The 24,924-nt window shown below is 43.3% G+C and overlaps 1 protein-coding gene and 1 pseudogene across 1 annotated transcript; both read left to right on the top strand.

Moving 5' to 3' along the window:
- Window positions 1-395: 395 nt before the first annotated feature.
- Window positions 396-5,571, top strand: LOC127669419 (H-2 class II histocompatibility antigen, A-K alpha chain). The gene is made up of 5 exons (XM_052163358.1): window positions 396-541; window positions 3,799-4,047; window positions 4,470-4,751; window positions 4,986-5,160; window positions 5,292-5,571. Exons 1-4 carry the CDS (start codon window positions 457-459, stop codon window positions 5,138-5,140), a joined length of 771 nt encoding a protein of 256 aa, XP_052019318.1. The 5' UTR covers window positions 396-456; the 3' UTR covers window positions 5,141-5,160; window positions 5,292-5,571.
- A 17,691-nt stretch (window positions 5,572-23,262) lies between these two features.
- Window positions 23,263-23,963, top strand: LOC127670108 (interferon-related developmental regulator 2-like; annotated as a pseudogene).
- Window positions 23,964-24,924: the final 961 nt, after the last annotated feature.

Here is a 24,924-nt window from a genome sequence, read left to right as displayed (position 1 = left end):
TAATGCATGCAAGCCCGAGAGAGGAGCTGGTGTCCAGCTGGAGAAGCACCAGGAAAGGAATACATTCAGGGGAGACTTTCTGCACAGTGCAGCCCAGACAGTTATGAAGAACAGTATTATTGTGGGTGAGTTCACCTGTCTGTTCAGAAATCCTCTCCTCTCTCGCCATCTGCGCACATAAGCACAACAGAAAGAGTCTGACCCGGAACCCCCTTCCTTCCCAGCATTCCCTCAGGTCCTCTCTGAGCAGAGCCTGCAGCAGGTCCAGGGAGTTCCCCCTGCCTCTTCCAGGCCTCTCAATACAAAGTCTGCAGCTGGCAACTGTGACGTCATCAGAAAGGAATTTTCTGATTGGGTCTGGCTAGTTGGGTTTGGGTGTTGATATCTCCTTAGCTGGATCTTCACAATCTCTTGAAGACTCAGGAGAGCAGCTGCAGAGACCACCCAGGGAACAGGATGCCGCGTAGCAGAGCTCTGATTCTGGGGGCCCTCGCCCTGACCACCATGCTCAGCCGCTGTGGAGGTGAAGAGGACATTGAGGGTGAGTTGTGCAGCTGAGTGGTGCCTGGAGCCGGGCAATGGGAAATCCACAGAAGAGGGAGATGCACATTCCCAGTAGTAAGAGGTCTAACAGCTGTGGGATCCCTTCTTCAGGAGGCTCTGGTCGGTGAGCACAGCTCATGATCACAGGATCATGATCTACCAAGCCGTGATCCTAACAGTGGACCCAGTGAGGGAAGGAAGAAATTGGGAGTGTTTCTACGAATGAATGATTTTCATTACTGAAAATCTAATTTGAGTAATTACTGTTACTCTAAAATTTCTGAAGCCTTTGTACCTACAGTGTATTCTAAGGAAAGCATTTCCTTGTGAATCATGTACACAAATATACAGCAAACACTTCCCTTTTGTTGGGGTTTACACACACCGGTTTCAAGTTAGGAGCTGGTCCCGGTGGGAAGAGAGAGAGGGAGCTCACCATGTTACCAGACAATCTTGAGGACTTTGGATTTCCTCCTGTGTCACCTCACAAGTGTCAAGTCAAATAAATATGTAGATGTCATTTTAAAACAGTGAAAACCACGGTGTGCCTGGCAGTGGGTGTCAGGAACTACAGAGCTTAGGTGCTGAAGCAGGAGGTTCGTGAGTTCAAGGACAGCCTGAGTGCAGTGAGCTCATGTCTCAAAAAAGTATCCACATTAGTAAATGCCTATAAATGCTATTGCCTTTTTGCTTCCATTATAGATACAATTGAATATTTCTGTAACAAAGTAAGGAATGTGAGTTGCCTGTTCCACAGCCTATTTTTACCTCCTGAGGTTCTATAACAACAACCCAAACTGCATACCTGTGGCCCTCCCTCTGCCTGGGTTGCCCACCTCCCCCACACTCTGCTGACAGTCCCTGTCCTCTCTCAGATCCCTGCTTAACTCCACACTGTTTTACAGACATGAACAGGAGCTGTATAAAATAGCAGCTGAAAACTCAAATGTCTGAAACAGGAAGTGAAAGGGGCTGAGCGCCCTTGTGAAGCATGGCTGCCCTCTGCGCGGCTTTGGTGGGAGGTGGAAGTCTCACCTCCTTCTCCAAGGGGGTTGGCTTCTTGTCCCTAATTTCTTTCTTCATTGTCACACTAGGGTGCCCCAATCCAGTGTGAGCAGGCACAGTGGGCACAGTTCTGAGGAACCACATAACTGGAGGGCTTCATGAAAATTTTCCCATTTCTTTTTAATTTAAAAGAAAAATGGGAAGTTTCAAGGTCTAAAAAAAAAGTTTTATTTCAATTTATCCTATATTATATCTTTCTTATACATAGAATATGACTTTCAATATTTTCATCAAGGAAGGGTCCCAGAGTTAAATGCATGGGACACACAGGTCCTAACGCAGCCCAGGTCACCCCGACCCTGACTTCCACATGGTTCTGCCGCCTGTCCGCCATTCCCAGAGTCTCCGTGGGCCTCAGAACTAGCAATCATCACTCATGCTCGCTCTGCAAAGCATTTGCTCCGCTAACAAGTCGGTGCTGAAGTAAATAAACCTGCGGCCTGCCCCTGGGGAGCGTGTGGAGTGAGGGACACAGATGGAGGTCAGGAGGCAGAAAGGCCACTGTGGGGAGAGGACCCAGCTGAGGGCAGAGTGAACCAGCAGGAGGCAGCGTGGAGTCCGCAGCAACACCTGAGGCCCAGGACAAGCACCCCTGAAGTGAACACTGTGTACATCCACAGCTGGAAAAGATGTGGGAAGGTTTATTAACAGTGGATAAGGGAGCTCTGGGGGAGAGGTGTGGTGTGTTATTGGCTGATAACACCAACCAAGATGGCCACACTGGGCAGGGAAGGGCCAGAGGAGCAGGGAAACGTGGACAGACAGTCAGAAGGGTTGGGTCAGAGTGCAGTTAGACACCTATTAATTAAAACTGAGCAGAAACCTTCAGAGTACAGGAGGGTTTCAGCAAACAGAAATACAACAACAGCAGCAACAACAGCCTTCATTTCTGTGAGTAAGAGGCCCCTGTAATCTGCAGGGCCCTGAGGAGATGGTGTCATTAGTTTTGATTGGCAGTCGCTGTGCAGAACGGCAGACTGTACGTTGCCCTCAGCCCCTCACAGCACCGTACATGCACGCTGTCTGTCGACTGGCCCTGCTCTCCTCACATTCACCAGGGTGGTGCCTGCGGAGCCCAGGCCTGGCTGCCCAGTCACCCCTTGAACAGCACTGTATCTGACACTTGCTGGAGCTCAACAAATAAAGAAGGAAGAGAATATGTTTTTTAAAAAAGTAAGCACTAGCATCTGTGCCTTGCTGGTGTTTACTTAGCACCCTCTGGGTTCAGTTGTCAGCACTGGTGGCTCACACACACTCACTGTCTGAGGAAAACACTTAGTTCACAGTAAATCTACAAGTGAACATCAGTGTTGGTTTAGAAAAAATAATAAGAGGTGAGGGCTGACAGAAGCATGAAATCCAATAGAATCTCCATTTCCTTTATTCCAGAAGAAAGCAGAACATTATCCTGTGGGTCCCCAGTTAGTGCAAGAACTTTAGATGAAACAATTTCCACACACTTTGCCATGATGTCACTGTTCTGTTTATATAAGATTCTATATGCTTTTCCTATGTTAAAAAGAAGAAAATTCCTTGTGTGAAAAATGCCCTCTTTTGAAGGAAAATGAAGTGTAATGTTATTAGCTGATAGAAGATCAATGAGATACAAACCTACTAAGAGAAGGAAATACGCTGACTGAATCTTTCAACAGAAAGCTTCCTCCCTCCGCTCCGTTGTAAGCGTCTCAGCTTGAGCCGACTGTGTAACAGACAGTAGACAGGGCGGTCAGGATGGCAGAAATCAAACGCGTGACACTCCACTGTTATGTAGCGCATGTCACAGAGGGAAAGACTGGACTGTAACCCACACTGAGAGTGGGAGGGAGGAGCGGGTGGTGGAAATGAACCAAAAAAAAAAAATGAAGTCCATGGTATTTTTGAAAAACCATTTTCTATCAGTTTGTTTAATAACGTTTTATGTTTTGGTTTGGTTTTTGGGGGTTTTTTGGGTTTTTTGGGTTTTTTGTTTGTTTTTTGTTCTTTTTTGGTTTTTCAAGACAGGGTTTCTCTGTGTAGTCCTGGCTGTCCTGGAACTCACTCTGTAGACCAGGCTGGCCTCGAACTCAGAAATTCGCCTGCCTCTGCCTCCCAAGGGCTGGGATTACAGGCATGTGCCACCACCACCCTGCTAATAATGTCCTTTTTTTCTTCCTGTTTTCTATTTTTCCACTATCCACCTAAATCCATCAGCCGACCACATAGGCAACTATGGTATAAATGTATATCAGACTTATGGACCCAATGGCCAGTACACACATGAATTTGATGGTGATGAGGAGTTCTATGTGGACTTGGATAAGAAGGAGACTGTCTGGAAGCTTCCTGAGTTTGCACAACTGAGAAACTTTGACCCCCAAGGTGCACTGCAAAACATGGCTATAGCAAAACACAACTTGGACATCCTGATTAAGAGGTCAAATTCAACCCCAGCCACCAACAGTAAGTGTTCATCACCCTGATCCTCCCTCCCTTCCCTGGGCATGGTAGATATGATCCGTGTATAAATGGTTCTATAAAGTCCTCTCCATTCCAAGGAGCACCCAGATCTCTTCATCGCGGAATATTCATCCTCTCTCTTCTTATGAATCACACATTTCATGTAACATACAGCTCATAGTTCCCACAATGCACTCCTTGAATCTTTAGAAAAAGCCCTGACAGACATCCTACCTAACCCGAGAGAGAGGGGCACAGGGATAAAGTGGATGCAGGGTACATTAGCTCCAAGCAGAGGGGACGATCAGGCTCTGTGACCATCATGTGTGCGACTATGGTCAAGAGGGCTCCCTCCCCAGACAGTGCAGCGCTTCGGGGAGAGAAGGTCCTGTCAGCCTTTAACATCCAGACCATCTCCCTTCCAGAGGTTCCTGAGGCGACCGTGTTCCCCAAGTCCCCTGTGCTGCTGGGTCAGCCCAACACCCTCATCTGCTTTGTGAAAAACATCTTCCCTCCTGTGATCAACATCACGTGGATGAGAAACAGCAAGTCAGTCACAGAAGGTGTTTATGAGACCAGCTTCCTCGCCAACCGTGACCATACCTTCCACAAGATGTCTTACCTCACCTTCATCCCTTCTGACGATGACATTTATGACTGCAAGGTGGATCACTGGGGCCTGGATGAGCCGGCTCTGAAACACTGGGGTGTGTATGAGCTCTGCCCACCTCTGGCACTTTCTAATTCATTGTCATCTCTAGAACAGCATTTCTTCTGGCTGTAGTGACCAAAACTCACTTTCCATTCTTAAAGAGTTTCTAAGGCTAGATTTCAAGCCCAACCCCCAAAGTCTCTGTAGATTAACTCCCCCGCCCCCACTGGCCCTATTTTACACATGCATGAACATACTCCCTTCTGACTCTGAAACTTGTCTTTCTCAGAACCTGAGATTCCAGCCCCCATGTCAGAGCTGACAGAGACTGTGGTCTGTGCCCTGGGGTTGTCTGTGGGCCTCGTGGGCATCGTGGTGGGCACCATCTTCATCATTCAAGGCCTGCGATCCAATGGTACCTCAAGACACCCAGGGCCCTTATGAGTCACACCCTGGAAAGGAAGGTAAGGGTTTGTATATGTGGGAGACAAAGACACCACACAGGGGGAAGGAAAGGAAAGGGAGACATGGAAACATGGCTGGAACACTGCTGGAGTCTCTGGAACCCATCTGTCCCCTGTCTGTTTCATTGCAGGAGTGTGGCCCTCTCCAAGGAAGAAGTGGTGTGCTGGGTGACGTGGAACAGTGTGTTTTCTGACCCAGTTCATAGTGTTCTTTCTTTTCTTCAAGTGTCTCCCATCTGTCTTTTTCCCCTGGCCCTAAGGCTGTCTCTAATCATAGCCCACGCGCCCTTCAAATTCTCCCCTGATCTGAGTTTTGTTTTTTGGCATCTTCAAAGTTGTATCTAATGTAGAATCTCTCAGAGACCCTGTTCAATTGTTCCACAAAAACCAATAAATTTCTTATAAGTTGTCTACTGGATTTTGTTTTTTTGTTTTCCTGTATTTCATTTTGGAGCTTACTGGCGCTAGGCCCATGTAACCCCATGTCCAGTGTCACAGGAACAACCAAATGCAGCCCAGAATGCTTTGGTATTTTAACCAAGGTTGAACTTTCAATCTTTTTGTTCCCAGCCCTGACCACTCTCTTTTGTCTCCAGTCAGGATCAGGGAGGTAGGATGTGAAATCTGCCTCAATGTACACTTGCTGTAAGAAAATAACAAGGCACAGGGTATACATCAGTAATTCCAGCATGCCAGAGACAGAGCAGGAGAGTCCTCACAAGTTTAAGGGCAACTTGGTCTGCACAAGGCAAACTGGAGCTTTATAGGAAGGCCCTGTCTAAAAAAAATTACAGAGAGAGAGAGAGAGAGAGAGAGAGAGAGAGAGAGAGAGAGAAGAAGAAGAAGAAGAAGAAGAAGAAGAAGAAGAAGAAGAAGAAGAAGAAGAGAAAGAACTAGTATGAAATGAACTTTAAATCTCAAAAGGGATAAATGTTTTACAAATGTTATCAAAAGTCAAAATTGCTCTCAAAGTCTTTTATTCTCGAAAAGGTGACATACCTCTTGTGTGTCTCTGGTGTCATTTCCAGAAATATTTATGTGAAGTGGCAAAAGTCAACCTGAATACAGGCAGCAGTGTCTTGTGGGTTGGTCAAAATGAATGTGAGACAGCCCTTACCTCTCTCTGCATCCTGAATGTGAATGTAATGTGGTCAAGCACCTCATGTTCCCCTTGTGTACCCCGCCATGATAGGTTGTGTACCCCCAAAAACTGTGGGCCAAAGCAAACCCTTCTTCCTCCCTCCTTCCCTCCCTCCCCCCATAAGATGCTATTGTCACTTAATCTGTAGCAGCACCAAGAGAAGTAACTCCTACAGAGTTCACTCTCCACGTTGAGATGATGTGGAGAGCAAGGCTCCCTCCCAGTGACAGTGCCTCTCTGTGAGGAGCTGCTGAAAGCTTGGTCTGTAGCTTCCCCTTTAAGAAATACAGAGATCAGGCTGACTGAAGAGCTGACGGGCTCCTGACCTTCGCTGGTAGCTAGAAAGTGGAGTTTTTGAGAGCATAAACAAAGTTTTAACATACAAAGTGCCCAAGGTATTATGGCCATTCTAAGACAAGACAAAATAAAAGTAACAGTTCCCTGAATCACCCCCCTGCCCCTCCTGCTACTGAGTCCCACAAACTGTCAACAATCTTATTGCAAAAGTCCCTCTTGACCTGTAAATTTAAAAATATATTACTCGTAGTAACCCACCCCTTGCAAATAGGGTATAAAAGATGCATGCTTTCTGTGTTCAGGGTTGACTCTGCCTGCGTGGCTGAGCAACCCCACGTATGTGGGTATGTGGATGTCTGCTTTCTGTGTTCGGGGTGACTCTCCCTGCGAGGATGAGTGACCCCACGTACGTGGAACAATAAACCTCATGCTCTTGCATCAGTCTTTCATCAAGCTGTGTGCTGAGGGGTTGTGCGCCTGAGCTCAGACCCTCAGGGGTCTGTTGAGTTACAACAATGACAGTATCCTTTAGGCTCACAGATGGATATGTGGCCCATCATTAACCAAAACTTTATCAGGCAGTGCATGGCTATGACTGTATTTTAGACATTCATAAAATGTACAAATAACCATTAAAATAATACATGGTGAAGAAAGCTTTGAGGTTTTGATGGTGACGGGGTATATTTCCTTTGTTCTCACAAAAAGAAGAAAAGAATTCTCAAAGCAGGAAAAGAAGTGGAGGGTGGTTATGAGAGCATCAGAAAAGGGCAACAGTGTAAACACCTGGTTAAATACATGGGTACAAGGGAGGGAACAGAAACCACAGGTTTTCAGAGGCCAGAGGTGTGGGGCCCCACCTCCTAAAGGAAGCTGGGATAGATGCTACAGAGATCTCTGTGCACTACAAAAGGATGCTGGAGGCTAAAGAATGTCTCTAGGCAGAATAGGTCAAATGGGGCTCATGGAATCCCCTGTAGATACCATGTGTAGTGGCTATTCCTGGTTGTCAATTTGACTATATCTGGAATGAACTACAATCAAGAATTGGAAGACTCACCAATCAGAGATACAAGTTTCTGATCTGGATCTTGGCATGGAAATCTTAAAGCACTATGAATTCCAGAAGATTAAGACAAGATCTCTGAGTTGAAGGTCATCTGGGATTAAAGGTGCAGTAGCACATGCCTTTAATCTGGGCCACACCCTCTGCTGGAGACCTACAGACTTTAATCTGGGCCACACCCTCTGCTGGAGACCTACAACCTTTAATCTGGGCCACACCCTCTGCTGGAGACCTATAGCCTTTAATCTGGGCTACACCCTCTGCTGGAGATCTATATAAGGACATTGGAAGAAGGAAGATTTACTCACTCTTCCTTGCCTGCTTGTCTCGTGGGACTGAGCAACTGCTAGATCCTTGGACTTCCATCCACGGCTGCTGCTGACCATTGTTGGGAGTTGGACTACAGGCTGTAAGTCATCGACAAGTTCCCTAACTATGCTCACACATTCTGTGACTCTAGAGAACCCTGACTAATACACCCTGTGTCCTGGGAGCAGCAGAACCTTGCCCCAAGCCTGCACCCTCACTCCTCCTAGTGATGGAGGCATGGCCTTGTGGGAGCAAACTCCCAGACAGACAGCATGGTTTACAGTGTACGGCAGCAGTGGTGGGCACCCTGTCCTCCAGCATCCCCACTGTCCCCACCATTCCCACTGCCCCCACTGTCCCCACTGTCCACCCACAGTCTCCACATTCTACACTGTCCATCCACACTGTCCCCACAGTCCCCAGAGTCTACACCATGTCCACAGTCCACACTGTCCCTACTGTCCCCACTGTCCCCACACCATTCACAGTGTCCACACTATCCACATTGTCCACACTGTCCACAGCTTATTCTGTCCACTCTGTCCCCACACTGTCCCCAGTCCACACTGTCCCACACAGTCCACACTGTCCACACTATCCTCACTGTCCACACTGTCCACATTGTCCATACTGTCTACCCTGTCCACACAGTTCACACTGTCCCAACTCTCCACACTGTCCACACTGTCCACACTGTCCACACCATCCCAACTCTCCACACTGTCCCCACTGTCCACCCTATCCACACTGTCCACCCTGTCCACACTGTCCATACTGTCCCAACTGTCCATACTGTCCACAGTCCATTTTGTCCACACTGTCCCCAGTCCACACTGTCCCCAGTCCACACTGTCCCCACACAGTCCACACTGTCCACATTGTCCACACTGTCTACCCTGTCCACACAGTTCACACTGTCCCAACTCTCCACACTGTCCACACTGTCCACACTGTCCCAACTCTCCACACTGTCCCCACTGTCCACCCTATCCACCCTGTCCACCCTGTCCACACTGTCCATACTGTCCCAACTGTCCATACTGTCCACAGTCCATTCTGTCCACACTGTCCCCAGTCCACACTGTCCCCACACAGTCCACACTGTCCACCTTGTCCACACTGTCCACGCTGTCCCCACCATTCTCCAGGAAAAACACCTCCAGAGGAACTGGGTCAACAGATGGGTATCCCAGACTCCCCTGGGTGTGTCCAAGACTCACTTGAGGTTTATGTCACCTTATATGAGATTTTGTGTAGCCTTTTCTTATTTTTTCTTTACTTTGTATGGGTTCTTCTCCTAACTGTCTCCTAACAATCTCTGTGCTGTTTCAATTGTTTTAAGCATTTTACCCAAGCTTTTCCACCCTACTACTGCTGGCTGCATGGTTAGCACTAGGAAGACACTGAGGGTTCTTACAAAAGCTGAGGGCACTTCTGTCCATGCCAGCTGTACCAGTGAATGTAATAGAGAAGACACAAAACATCAGCACAATAGAAACACGGCACAGCTCAGTGCAAGGAAGCCTGTACCAAGGACGGAGCTCGGCACATTACAGCTATCAGCTTAAACTTTACATTGTAGAGTAAATTATCTAATATTTCTTAGCTCAGCACATCACAGCTAACACATTATACTCCACATCATTGAGTAAATTATCTAGCATGTCTTGTCCCATCTACAGTTTGGAAAGTATTATAGATTCTTTGCAGTAATTGATTTAAAAAATCCCAATATTTGATATTTATATTCATTATTACATTGTTTCAAGGAATGGCCTGTGTTATAAAATGAAAGCAGGGATTATCTGGTGGGAAAATTTTATGGAGGAATGAAGAGGGTGGTACAGGGAATAAACAAAAGCAAAGTCCACCACATATGTATGTGTGGGACTGCCAAGATGTCATTTTATATGCTAAAGTTAATTAGAACCTTCAGACCTTTGTGGTTCATTTATAATATGCACAGAGGTCAGGAACTTACTATGTGGCCAGGGAAGAGGGTCAGATTAGAGGAAGAAAGAGGAAAGGAGAGATGTCAGTCAAACATTGTAAAGTTTGGTGAGATTGAAAGGGCAATTTCTAGAATCTATTATACTTCATACTGTCTATCATTAATAATAGTGCATTATATGCTTGAGAATTACTACAAGAGCATATTTCAAATGTTCTCACAACAGACACAAACTACAATCATGTGACATAATCATGTGGCATCTCTTAACAGTCTTTAACTCAGTTGACTCAACTATTAACTCTCCTCCTTAAGCGAAATATTCCATGATAATCTGGAGGGACATCATTCTGCAATAATTCTTAGTTCATGGTAGTGATTAAATCTCAGTGGCTTAATTCAGTGAAGAGTAATTACATCATTTAAGAGCCTTAGGCTGTGGAGCTTGTAACTCCGCACACACCATCACTGCAGTGATGACTGACAGAAGCCATCTAGAAAGGCTATGGCAAGCACCTGAGTTTTGTGGACCTGGCCCTCCACTTCATCTGAAGAGGCACAGCCCGGAGACTTCATCCCAGGATTGCTTCTTGCTACTGACATATCTTTCCTTCTATTATTACACAGCCTAATGATTCCTGGGCATCAGCCCACCCTATTGGGCAAATTTCCTGGAGATAAACATGAACATGAGCTTTCTTGAATTAATGCTGTTTAGATGAATCAATGACTTTATAGCATTCCTGATTTGGTTCAAATAATTTTAGGAAGAAAGTTTAAGGAGATGGCTTTAGTTGTTTTGCCAAAAAGATGTAATAAAGTTAGAATCAAGAATATTATATGCCTCCTCCTCATAGAATAGCAAGTAAAGTCTGCATATAATGAGGAAGGCAATGAGCTTTCATAATTGTACTAAGAAGAAAAGCAGGTTTGGAACAGATGTGTGATTGAGGAAATATACTAATTCTAGGTCAGGTTCAAGGATGAGGCCACAGAACTTATAATGAGCATACAGAATGAAATACTGCTTTGAACTTAATATATACAACCTTCTTGTAACTCCCCTTTTGTGTAACATCCCATGTATAAGGTAATTTTATAAAGAACCTTTGTGTAAGAAGTTATGAAAAGAGCAGGGAAAAGAAATAAAGTGTGGCTTTGGAGACTATTCCAAATGCATATATGTTTATGTCTCTCTGTCTATATGTATGCTCATACATAAATGTAGGTATATGTGTATGTATATAAGTATTCATGAACACTTGTAGAACTGATGAAACAGGTGGTCAGGCCCTGCCAAAGTGTGTGTGTGTGTGTGTGTGTGTGTGTGTGTGTGTGTGTGTGTGTGTTGTAGTAAATCTCCAACCCCAATAAGCCCATGCAAAAACACAACTCAGTTATAATATTTATGAGCTGTGTGCCTAGACTGGGCAGATCTACCGCCTCACTAATCTATTCCCCAGCTTCAAGACACTTCGCTATTTATGGTTCTACTCCATCTTCCTTCCACCTCTTCTTCCTCCATCTCTTCCTCCCCATCCCCTATCCTTCCTCCATTCTCTAAAACCTCCAGCCCCACCTTTCCCCTCTACTTCCCAATCACAGGCTCTAGACCAGGTAAAACGGGGAGAAGTTTCACATGAAATCTCCTAAGTATGTTGTCCACTCCTCATCAGGGCAGCCCCTCTTAAGGAAGCAAAATAAACATAAGAATACAAAGAGCACCAGGGCAGCCACAACCTGTGTGCTTGACTTTCTCCCTTTCCTCCTGAAGGGCAAACTTCAGTGTTCTTTGGAAAATCAGTTGTATGATATTTTGCTGGAGCAAACAGGTGAAGGGGTGATTCCCTGAAGTGGACACAGATTTGTCAAGACTAAGGCAGACTTGTGAAGGAACATTTCACTGAAGCAGACACAGGAGGGAGGATGTTCTGCTAAAGCAAGCGGGTGAAAGGACACGTGATGAAGGATTCTTTGCTACCAGCACACATGTATTAGTCTGCCTTACATGGCATAGTTGAGCTGCATTTGTCAGGACTCCACAGAGAGAAATGCATCAAAAAACTTCTGATAGTGTGCTACAGTTTATTGCCACTTCCACAGACTCGGGGTGATTGTCAGGATGATGTCAGCTGAGACAGACTCACATGCAGAGGCAAGACCTGTAGCAGACATGTGATGTTTGGATAGTATAAATAGGACTCGAGGGACAGGGACAAAGATTGAGCTAGGCTTGCTTATAGAGCTAGTTGTGCAACATTTGTTGGTCTTGTGTCTTTGCTAATCTTTGCTTTGCTGAGAGAGACATAGCCAAAAACTTTTCCTGGCATCCCTCCGGGTCCCTCCTGTTGACTTGCGCTGTGTTGACGCTGAAGCCTGGATGTCTCTGCTAGGTCGTGTAACCAATGCTGATTTGTACTGCTATCCAGACTCTCCCAAACTGGACTGCTGGTGTATCCATGCAGTGTTTGTGAGTGGATCAAGCTTCCACTGCCTGCTAACCTGTAAACTGAACTGCTGATTTTCAGATAACACAGATGGGAGTTGCTCCAGGGAACCTTTCTAAACAGGACCATTCTCCCAACCCTCATATCCTTTCTTTTCCACTACCTCTGGTGAGTGGACTACAAGGGAGGTTAAAGCATTAGAGAACCATCATTAAAAATAGGTTTTTTTAAAAAAAATTAAAGTTACACTTCCTTTCCTTTTCTCTCTGGCTCAGGAAGAAATAACAAACTCAGAGATGCTCTGCTGGCTATCGAGAGGCCCTTGAGCCAGGGAGAAAAGGGCTCAGATATCTAAGCTTTTTTTTCTTAATCCCCTGCTTCTATCAGAAGGAGTTAAATTGCCAGAAACCAGTGACTTTGGACCACAGAATAGCAAAGAGTTAAAGAAGGTAGAAATTGTAAAAAGTAAGCAGCTTTTGGCCGATAGAAATTGCCAAAGATAAAGTAGCTTTGGCCACAATCACCAATTCCATTCTCCCTTTTTTACTGCCTGCCTCAGGACCTGATGCCATGGCTGGCCCCCAGCAGATGAAGCCACATTTGTGATGCAGGAGACAATGCAGAGTTGCTACACCCTTTGTACCACCATTCTAGTCACCTGACTCCCACTTAACAGCAGAGTCTGGGTGTTTTGCAGTTTGTTTGTCTTCTGTTTGTTTGTTGAAACAGTCTCACTATGTAGTCCTGTAGACCAAACTGGCCATTTCTTGAACTCAAAGGGGGAGATGTAAAGGTGATCTTCACTCACATTGTATGACAGTGTGTCTCCACATGGTAGAAAACCCTGCTACTAAGATTGAAGTCTGCCATTACCAGAAAGCCCTGAGCTCAGTGCAAATGGCAAACTCCCTTTGTTAGCAGGGCTTCCTCTTCTCTACCTGGAGGATCCAGGACCCCACAATGCCTACCTGAGGAGCATCATACAGTCCTGCACCTGAGATTCCCACACTAATGAGAATTCCCTTCAGCCAATGACCTTTGCCCACCTTGGATATTCTAAACCCCTTCCCCAAACCTATATAACCCTTGGTTCACCTTGAATAAGGTGTCTGCATCTAAGTCCACCCCAAATACAGGTTATGTGCTTATGCTAAGATTGTCTCATAGGACTGTTTCATTGAGGACCATCGGAGAAGTCCTTTTGCCTAAAAGAGATGTAACACTAATATCTTTAGAGAAGGTCTTCTCCTCTCACCCCCAAGGCACTTGCTCTCAACTGGACCAGGAACCTGCCCCTTCTGAACTCTGCTTCATCCTTTTATTCCAGTGAGAGTGTGTTGTGGGGCTGGTGCTGTTCTGGTGAACCAATCCCTTAACAAATAAAGGAGCCAATCACTGGGTGAATAGGTGGGACTTCGGGTTGAACAGAAGGAGAGAGGAAGCAGGAGAGAGTCTCTTTGGAACCAGGACAGCAGAGAGGTAAGATATTGCCGCTAGAGTTTCCTAGTATTGTGATGGATCACCAAAGGGATCAGATTTTAATAAGGCTTACAAAATTAGGTTTTAGTTGTTGTGCCCAGAGATTGAGTTACCATTATTTCTGAACCAAGTTTGTGTTACATTTTCCTTCACTCGACTACTTGTCTGGATTCAAAAGAGAAAGTTACGGCAGCCAAACATGGGTTTGCCTGAGGTGCTCCACAATGTCCGTGGGGGATTTGAAGCATGGGATTTGTGTGGTAGTGACTCGCCAGTGGGAACCTAGTGAGCTGGGTGGAGAGTCTGTGAGGTTCATAGTCAGAATCTCCATGACATAAAAACAGGTCGGCCATTGCCCACCAATGTATGGCCAGCCAGGTCACTGGGGCAGAGGCACAAGTGCGGGGATGAACTGGTTCTACTTTATAAATAGTTCACTCAACAAGAAAGAAGGAGTGGAGGAATTGGAACCACAATCAATTGTTGATTACTGAATCGGCAGATGTTTCATAACATCTATTCCTGTTATTTTAGACAGCTTCTTTGAAAATGGTTCTATAATTTCTTGCTGCAAATTATAAATCATTTGGGAAGATTCAGGATAACCCAACAAATGCATTTTAACCTTTTCTCCATCGTATTTGCTGTCATTGAATCTAAAAGGTATAATAAGTAACATTTCAATCTCATTTCAATTTCATTTATTCTCAGTAATTCTAATTGATCTCCAATGAGTATTATAGCTTGTCTTAATTCAGCTATTTCATCAACTATTTCCCTGTCTATCTTACTTGGCTGGGTCCAAAGTTCATGAGAATGTGTATGCCAGCATTTAACAAGTTCAGGAGTTTGAACTTCTTCATGAAGAGCAACTCCAGCTGTGGTAGCCATAGCAATTGATGTGATGATTCCCAGGACCACAGCAATTATCAGTCCCACCATCCATCGAGTTCTTGTCAATATTCTTTCAGCAAGCTTACACACTAACATCATCACAGATGATGAGTCTTGCCATGGTCTTGATAACCTCACTGATATCCAGACTCCTGGCTTTGCTCTGATAATAAATAAACTTTCAAAAGCAGCATTTAGAGGCACACTAGCATTAACCCAGGTATGAAGAGTACAGCATGTACAAGTGATGTGATAATCATTAGGGTGCCATTGCACAGGTCCTTTCAGTAACAGACAACATAATGGCACACAAGCCATAACATGTGTCTTTGATCTAAAAAAGAAAAATTTATGGAACTAATGGTAGTAATTTTTTGTCCCTCAAATCCAGATACACAAAGCATAAAGAGTTTTCTATATGCATTCTGGGGAGTGCTATAATCAATTCTAGATAACCAAATTTGAAGTTATGCTTAAGCAATGAATTCTATTACCCATACAAATAGGAATTCCTTTTATTCCCATAGTATAATTTACATTTTTCACCACCCTCCACAGGTTTAGCAGGTCCACGATGGTCATAAGGACCAGGTAGCCAAAAAGATTCATTGGTCACCATTGGAATATCTATGTCTCCTCCAACTTACGCCTATGTTGATTAGAGGACAAGGAATATAAGCTCAATATGTATGATTGGTGTACTGGCTGGTTTTGTGTCAACTTGACACAGGCTGGAATTATCACAGAGAAAGGAGCTTCAGTTGAGGAAGTGCCTCCATGAGATCCAGCTATGGGGCATTTTCTCAATTAGTGGTCAAAGCAGAAGGGCCCCTTGTGGGTGGTACCATCTCTGGGCTGGCATCTTGGGTTCTATAAGAGAGCAGGCTGAGCAAGCCAGGGGAAGCAAGCCAGTAAGAAACATCCCTCCATGGCCTCTGCATCAGCTCCTGCTTCCTGACCTGCTTGAGTTCCAGTCCTGACTTCCTTTGGTGATGAACAGCAGTGTGGAAGTGTAAGCTGAATAAACCCTTTCCTCCCCAACTTGCTTCTTGGTCATGATGCTTGTGCAGGAGTAGAAACCCTGACTAAGACCAGTTGAGGAAGTGCCTCCATGAGATCCAGCTATGGGGCATTTTCTCAATTAGTGGTCAAAGTGGGAGGGCCCCTTGTGGGTGGTACCATCTCTGGCCAATACAATTGGTTTCTATTATTTGTACAGTTACCACAAACAGCCAATTTCTTAAGCTGTCCCCGTGTACGAGGACCAGGCATCTGCTTCAGTATCTTTCTTTCTTTCCTTCTTTTTAAAGCCATGCTATCCATGTCATCAGCCAAGGATCCCATGAGTCCTCTCTCACTCCAGTTTTCCTTCTCCTGAAGAAACAAAGGCATATCCTCAGTCCCACCATAATACCTTCCCTGCTTTCCATTCTGATGTTAAGACATCCTTGTAATAGACAGGGTAGTTTAACTCAGGAGTTTTGTTTGTTTGTTTTGTTTTTTATAATCCAATCCCTTTCAACAGCTGTTGTTCCTATAAAAAATTTAAAGTTAATAATGTGTTGTTTAACCTATCTCTATGAGTTCTCTTTCCCACTATCTGTTTTAAAAGCATCTCTTTTAATATACAATTAGATCTTTCAACAACTGCTTGTCCTGTAGGATTATGAGTAATATCTATAATACTGCTTTATATCATGTAAAAAAATTATCTGATTTTATTATAAATATAAGCAGGTACATTTTCAGTTTTAATTTGTGATGGTATCCCCATAATAAGTTGTTTCTAACAAATGTGCCATTTTATTTTTACATTTAATTTTAATGATTTATTTATTACTAAATATTATTTTTATTCATTGTTAAATGATTACTAAATATTAAAGAATCTGCCTTTTCAGAACTTAAGGTGTTGATCATTGAAATTCTGAATAAGTATCAGTAGTATGATGTATATATTTTAGCTTTCCAAATTCTGCTAAATGAAGCACATCCATTTGCCAAATTTCATGTCTTTGTTGACCTTTAGGATTACTGCTTGCAGGTAAAGAAATTTGATTATATAAGAAACGATTAAGACAATTTTTTGTGATTACTTTTTAGCTTGTTGCCATGTTACTGAGAACCTCTTTGTTAAGCCTTTTTACTATTAATGTGATGTGTTTCACCAAATTTTGATGCTTCTAACACATTATTAATTTTATACATTTTAATTCTAACACATTAATAATAACAGCTATTAACAATTGATCTATTTCATCACTACCTTGTGGCAGCGGTCCTGGCAATCCAGTATGAGAATGAGTATGAGTTAGTTACATACTATGGGTAATTTCCCTCTCTACTTACCTGTTGCAATTGCATAACTAATAAGGTTAATCCTGAGTTATCAGGAATAAGTTCAGTATATTTTCTACATGAAAAACAACTTCTGTATATCAAGAATCAGTAATTATATTGAGAGCTTCAGGAAAATCTAATAATACCATAAGAATTGCATACAATTCTGATTTTCAAACAAAAAATAGAGACTTTGAACTATTTTACTTGCATTTCCTGATTTATAAACTGCCATCCCTCATTCATTTACATCAGTGTAAAAGGTTAAATGTCCAAGGATTGGTGATTTTTTTTTTTTACTATCAGTAGGAGAATTCATTTTGTCCTTTTTATAAGGTGAAGTCTTTTGCTTTTGTAATCTTATTCTGCCTTTAATCATTAATTCAGAAACTGTCAATATAGGTTTTTAATTTTTTGACTATTTATGTGATAAAAATACATTTTAAAATATTATCTTTTCTTTGTAAAATTATTCTTTTATTTGCCTGATGTAATTGTCTCTAAGGCTTACTGCCTCAGTCTGCTAACCTAGGCCTAGTCCTGGAAGATTTTAGACTCTGTACAATCTAATCTAAGCCTAGAACATTTTCAGCCTCTGAGACTTGCTGTTGAATAAGCTTACGTTTCCTGTTCTTTCTGATCTCTAGCTGGCTGGTTCAACTCAGCTGTTCTGGCTCAAACTCCTCTCCCAGCTGATTTATTCAATCTGGGTTTTCTTCTGGCATCCATCCAAATTGTTCTCCACAAACTCTACTGTATTCTGTGCTGTACTCTCTTCATGTACTGACTGTCTCTCCCTTTAGCTCCCTTTCTTCTCTCTTCTCATGAGAGTTAGGCATAACCTATTCTGTCAAATCTTTCTCTGGTTTGTCATTTTTTCTACCACTCAATTAAACATCACTTTCAAACATGGTTGCTTCCTTCTACAGTTAACTTTACCTTCTGTGGTGGTTTGAATATACTTGGCCCAGGGAGTGGCACTATTACGAGATGTGACCTTGTTAGAATAATCGTGGCCTTGTTGAGGAATGTGTCACTTTGGGGATGGGCTTTGAGACCCTCCTCCTAGCTGCCTGGGAGTCAGTTTCTCCTGGTTGCCTTCAGATCAAGACTCTAGGTTCCTTCTCCAGCACCATGCCTGCCTGGACACTGCCATGCTTCCTGCCATGATGATCATGGACTGAACCTCTGAGACTGTAAGCCTGCCCCAGTGAAATGCTGTCCCCTATAAGTGTTGCCTTGGTCACGGTGTCTGTTCACAACAATGGAAACCCAAACTGAAACACCTTCATTGTAGAGGATTAAAGGTAAATACTAAGGGCATGTCTGTATTCCAGCCAGAGGATTAAAAGTGTGTGCTAAGGGCTGAGCTACATGCTAACTAGAAACTTGTTCAAATTGTAAGACCTGACCCTCAGTCAGTGGTACTTACTTTAAGATTACCCCGAGTGAGACACCAAGACACAGATTGATATAAAAGCAAGAGTTTTATTTTCTTGTGCATCTGGGTTGACCTTCAAGTAGTCCCTGCAGGTGAGTGACTAGAAGGCAACCACATATGGCTGTTACAAGCAGTTTTTATACTTTTGGGGGGCACAGGTTACATCAGCAAAGTTATAGTTCAAACTTATTGGCTAAGCATATTGACCTTTAAATCTATTGGCTATGTGTCTATCTATGACACACATTTGAACTCTACCTGGGACTTTCCAGACGGCCAGGTGACTGTCAGTCAGTACATTCTGAGAATTTTTTACTCAAGAATGTTCCTGTGGGGGGAATGGAACTTGGCCTAGCCTTGATCCCAGGTGGGAGGGGAAAGCTGTAAGGAGGGTGTGGGACTGGAAAAAGCCCTTAGGATCCCTCACAAATATCTTGTAACATTATTCCAGTAGGAGAATGAGTGGAGAGCAGAAAAACTAAAATATAGTCAAGTTTAAAATCTAATCTGTCCACTTAGGCACTGTGATGGCTTGGCCCAGGGAGTGGCACTATTAGAAGCTGTGGCCCTGTTGGACTATGCATGTCACTGTGGGCATGGGCTTTAAGACCCTCACTCTAGCTGCCTGCAAGTTAGTCTTCTGCTAGCATCCTTCAGATAAAGAGGTAGAACTCTCATCTCTGCCTGCACCATGTCTGCCTGGATGCGGCCATGTTCCTGCCTTGATGGTAATGGACTGAACCTCTGGACCTGTCAGCCAACCCCAATTAAACGTTGTCCTTATAAGAGTTGCCTTGGTCCCTTTAGTAAGCAAACATCTGCATTCTTACTGTAAATGTCCAAGCTTCCCACAGTTAAAGCATCATGTTCTCTGAGAGTTAAATAAAATCATTAGCTAAACCTTATCCAGTTAAAGCTATGTTGTATACAGCAGATCCAATGTCAGCAGTGGCTTTTATCCATCCAGACAACGAAGTACCTTGAGCTTTTAATGGTTGTCTTGAATTTTTACATTCTTTATTTGCATTTTCAAAAGCCAAAGATTCAAGTAGCACAGTTCTTACATCTAGATCTTCTATTGATATTAGCACTGCTGAACTTGATATTTGCAAAAGTCATTGTAAGCTTCCTCAGGACTTTCGATAAGTTTAGTAAAAGATATAGTCCTTTTTCCTGGTTCTTCAACTCTGACCCAAGACCTTAAAGCTGATTTAAGCTGCCCTGCATTTAGCTAGGAGTCAAGCATGGCTAGAGAGAAGCTGCTTTTAAAAGGGCCAGCAGCTTCTCCAGTTCTAGGGCAAGTAGGCTGATGGTTATTTCTCCTAGAAAAATTTCTGCAATTGTAATTATTGGGTCCAAAGTGCTTTTTCTCTTGAAATTACAGCTAGAAAAAAATTTACTTGGTTTAAATTTATAAGATTTGTGTAGTCACTTCATTTTTGTTTGATCGTTTTAAAGGTATAAATATATTTTGCATGTCTTGACTATAGAGTATTGGCTTATAAATTATTGGGCATGATTAAAAATTATTACATTGGTAACAAAAAATTAGTTTAAAACAGATAACTCAGGGTTAGAGTTATCTTAAACAACAACACATGGCATGACTCAACTCAGGAAAAATAGGTCTCTAAAGATATTTCTAAATTGTCATAATATTTTATGTAAATCTTATCCTAGAAATTAGACTTATAAGGGATAAGATTTAAAACAATGTCTATTTAATGAGGTATTATAAGTTGTACTGTCATGCATTCAAACATAAGAACTTGCAGACAAACTTTGTAATGTGAAAGTAATGCATTTGCCATTGATTTTTAAAGAGAAGAGATTGTTTAAAATTGGGTTTTGCTTTCCAAAGTTGTAGTTATGCTCTAATATTGCAAGAGAAAGTCAAGATTTAAGGTTAACAACTGCCAGTGAACCACTAACTGCAGTTTGCAGCCTGATTGAAGGCTCACGATTCTTAACTCACCCATATTTTATAATTAAGATGATTTCAAAAATGATAAAAGTTAAAAACAGCTATGGCCAGTGTAGGCCTGTTGCCACTTTTCCACAAGCTTTGCTGGATACAGTGGTAGACGCAATATTTAGCTCCTAAAGATTGAAAAGGAGATCTCAATGGGAATTTATTTGGTATCAAACAGGCTCCTTTTAAACTGTTTCAAAAATTTGTAGACAAGACTACTAAAAACAGCTAGTAGAATTTTTCCAGGAACCCTCAATTTTCAGGTTCCTTTTGTTATTCAACCCTCATACAACAGGGTCTAGATGCAGGCTACTGCACTGCAGGGCAGGCTGGGCTTGGTATAGAACCATTAGAAACCGCAGCTTATGTAGCACCAGTTTCCTCTATTCATTCTTGCCTGTTAGAGGTGCAAGCTCTTCTATGGCAGCGCAAACAACCAGTATTCATGGGCCATATACGAGGACATTCATTATTACCTGGTCCCCTGGCACAGGGCAATCATAAAGCAGATTTATATACCCAACCTCCATTGGTTGCATTGAATTTGGCCACCAATTATGATAAAGCCTTGAATATGCATAATACATTTCATCTTAATGCAAATTCTTTGAAGTTTCATTGTGATGTCACTGAGAACAAGCTATGCAAATTGTTACTCAGTGCCCTCAATGTGCTCAATTCATTTCACACACACCCCAAATTGAGAGTGAATCCCCAAGGTCTTAAAGCAAATGATATTTGGCAAATGAATGTGACTCATGTCCCATTATTTGGGAAGCTACAATTTGTTCATGTAAAATATCATAAACATAGGCGTCCCAAATCAGTTTTAAAAAAAACGATAATGGTACAGCATATACCAGTGGATCCTTTGAAAAATTTTGCGCAGACTTTCATATTATTCATAAAGCAGGGATTCCATATAATCCTCAAGGGCAAGCTATAGTGGAGAGAACTAATCTTACTGTTAAAAAAAATATCTTGAAAAAACAAAAAAGGGGGAGTTTACCTCTCTGCATGCTATTCTTTATACTTTAAAATTTTTTATTATAATCTTTCTCTTGCAGACAGACATTGGAAAGGTGCAAAGAAGTCAGAGGGTTTAGTAAAATGGAAAGAGTTATTATCTTCAGGAGTTTGGAGAGGTCCTGATCCAGTGTTGGTCAGGATGAGAGGTTCTGTTTGTATCTTCCCTAAAGATGCAGAAAGTCCTATCTGGAGAACTATGTGTGTCCTGTCATTATAGACACAGGTACAAACTGAAACTCACTGGAGCTTTGTGGAAAATCCACCAGTCCTCATGCCAGTGGGGATAAGTAGTGCTGTGTGGCCAGTTGTGCTCTCTACTAATAGGACTACAGGGAAGGCTGCAGCTAAATTAGAAGTAGAACAGAGTAATACATTTTATATTAGAGAATAGTTTATGTTTTATTGAAAATAATAATAGGAGTTAGTTAGAATTTCATTTCTTGATTTCTGTCTTGCGCTTTGCAATGATTCCTTGAATACTAAACCATGTGTTTTAGCCCCATTCTTTTCTGTAGAAAGAATGTGGCAGTGCGGGCACTGTCAGGGCTCATCTTAAAGCTCTTAGCATTTGTTTCCACAACAATTTTAATTGAACATTTAGAGATGATTGAAATCATAAACAAGGGTTTTCAATTAATGCAAAGAGCTCAATAATCTTTATTTCACTTTCACTCTGCTAACTTCCGATGCTCATTGAATTAACTGCACATACTTCTGTTCCTGAGATGAGAAATTACTCAGACAAGCTGGTAAATTTCCCATGGCCCCTGTCCAAATCTTGGAAATACACTTAACTCCTTGTAAGCACAACTTGCACCTCCAGTCCCAGTGAGTCCAGACTCCTGTCCCTCTTGGTCCACAATGTTGGTCAACATTTATTGATTGATGTTGGTCATAGATGCCAAAGTAGAGAGAGACGCTCACCAAGATGCTAAGCCTTCATTTCCCCAAAGAATAGAGGGGTCCAGCCTTTTTAAGAAAGATTGACAACCAGCTAGCTCACTCTAGTTACCTTATTCAAACATTACATACGGCTAATTGTGGCTTCCAGCTACCAAAGTTATCTTGCCCTTGCTGCCCATGAGAACAGACAACCCACAAAAATTGTACTCCCTTTTGACCAAAGCTAGTCATAATCAAAACTCCAGGCTTTGACATGTGCTCCTCACTTGAGCTCATTGCTAGCTGTTTTTCAAATCCTGAGCCGCAACAGTGATTTGACCAGCACTAAGGACCTAGGTTTTCCCATCACCACTGGGGTAGACAACCACACTAGAAAGAGCATGAAGCCCTTTTGCCAAATACTAGTGCATTTGGTAGGCTGCACAAGGAAGTTAGCAGAGAGACCTTGTCTGTTCTGTAAAATGGGGAAGTGTGATTGGAAAGGTACAGAATTGGGGCCCTATCAATTGGACCGGATCGGGTGGACATCCAAGAGCCTGAAGCAGTCTGGAGACTTCTTATCAGCCTCAACCAGAAGCATATCTTGTTGCAGTAAACAATTAACTGCCGAGAAAGAGTGCCTGCCGAGCATAATTTTGACCTGACTGACACCTTAATGTGGCTTGGGTCTGGGGGTTTTAATAGGGTGGTGACAGTTCCACAAGGACTAATACTGAAAGCATTTACTGAGTGGTCTCAGACAGAGTCATGGCAGGTCCTGTGAGGGGAGCTTCTGGGTGAGACTTGAAAAGGTACCAGGAGCAGTACTCAAGCTGACTCTGGTTCCAGTGAGGATGAAGTGGCCAGCGAGGCCCAGAGAACCACCAGTGAATGTCCCAGCCTTCTCAGGACCGCCGCAGAGGACTGCCTTGGTGGAGAAGCTGTGGACAAACAGAGCCAGCGGGACCTGCTTGGAAGGTGTTTTCAGCTGGTCCTGTGCCACTAGTTGTTCAGATCTTTCTCTGGTTCCTGCCAACCGACATGGCCTGCTCTGTGCTGCCCTGGAGGCCTGGGCATTGCTGCTCATCATCTGTCCTAGTACCCACGTCAACTATGCCCTTGACAGGCAGCTGCTCCGGCTGCCCCAGCTCTTGTCTGAATGTGGGGACCTGTAGAGCACTGCTAGCGAAGCCATCACCGCCCTGCTCGGCGCCAGCACTCCATTTTCCATGCTGTGCTGCACTTTGTTGAGGGTGGTGAATGTGAGGAAACAATCCGCGTTGGACTGGAAGTGCTCTACATAGACAGCTGGGCCTGTCACTGCATCTACACAGCCTTCAAAGAAGTGTTGGGCTCCAGCATGCACTATCACCTCCAGAACAATCAGCTTCTCTGAGACATCTTTGGCCTGGACTCTGTGCTGGTGCTGGATGCTGCTACCCTGAAGGCCTGCAAGATTTCACTTTTTGAAAAGCACCTGTGCAATGTTGCAGCCTTCAAAGTCTGGACCAAGGCCCAGAGTCCTGCAAGGGACAAGCCGGCAGATACCTTGTGAATCAGACTGGCCAACAAGAAGGCTACCCATACCCATACTATATTTTTAACAGAAGACAATGCAAGAACTGGTCTCTGCCATTGATTGTCACTTTATGTTTTTTAATGATGAAACCAAAAACAGACAAATGTGGGAAGGTCAAGGAATCAAGACACTTAGTCTCAAGCCCTTTGTATGCGCATTCAGCCCTGTGGCTGTGGTCATTTCCTGTCCTGTCTCAGGTGAAACCAAATGTATGCTGGTCCTGGAGGTGATGGGTGGGCAGTGAGAAAGGACCATCCCCTTTGGTTTTTAGACCTTGCCCCCTGGGGCTGCTTCCTTTGGAGGTCTGGCACCTGGCCTCCATGGCATAAAGTAGGCAAAGCTGTCTAGAATGGATGTGTGTGCTGATTTATTAAAGATAATAGAGAATTAAACAATAATGTTTAAAAACCCTCCAGGTTTCCCAGAAGTCTTAGGACCAAGGTTGCTATAGCTGCAAGTCTTCATGCAGCACCAAGTGCAGATTCTCTAGAGAAACATTTCTTCGAGGTTTAAATAGTCTCAAAAACAATTTCTCATCCTCTACTGATTGTCCCAAACACATAAATAGCTTGAAACATTTCACTCAAAGCCAGACACCAAGGCTTTTCTATAGGGAAGTAGGGAGGTAGACAGATGCTCACAGGCTAAGAGCCATGGCTGCTCTTGCAGGGACCATGAGTTAGGTCTCCAACACTCACTTGTGGTTCATAATTGAAATGGAAACTTCTAATTTCTTTGGAAAGTCAGTTATGTCAAATGATGTTTGGCTGGGGCACACAGGTAAAAGGATGTCTTGCTAAAGCAGACACTGGAAAGGCTGTTTTCCTGAAGCCGACACAGGTGAAAGGATGTTTTCTATAGCAAACGTTAAAGGACCTGTGATGAAGGGGTATAAACATGACCCCACAGACAGTCGGGGATGAGCACTGAGCTTTGG

Source organism: Apodemus sylvaticus, chromosome 19, assembly GCF_947179515.1.
Source record: "Apodemus sylvaticus chromosome 19, mApoSyl1.1, whole genome shotgun sequence".
NCBI classification, from domain to species: domain Eukaryota; kingdom Metazoa; phylum Chordata; class Mammalia; order Rodentia; family Muridae; genus Apodemus; species Apodemus sylvaticus.
The sequence above is the reverse complement of the archived record's forward strand: the minus strand, read 5'-3'. Positions and strand labels throughout refer to the sequence as shown.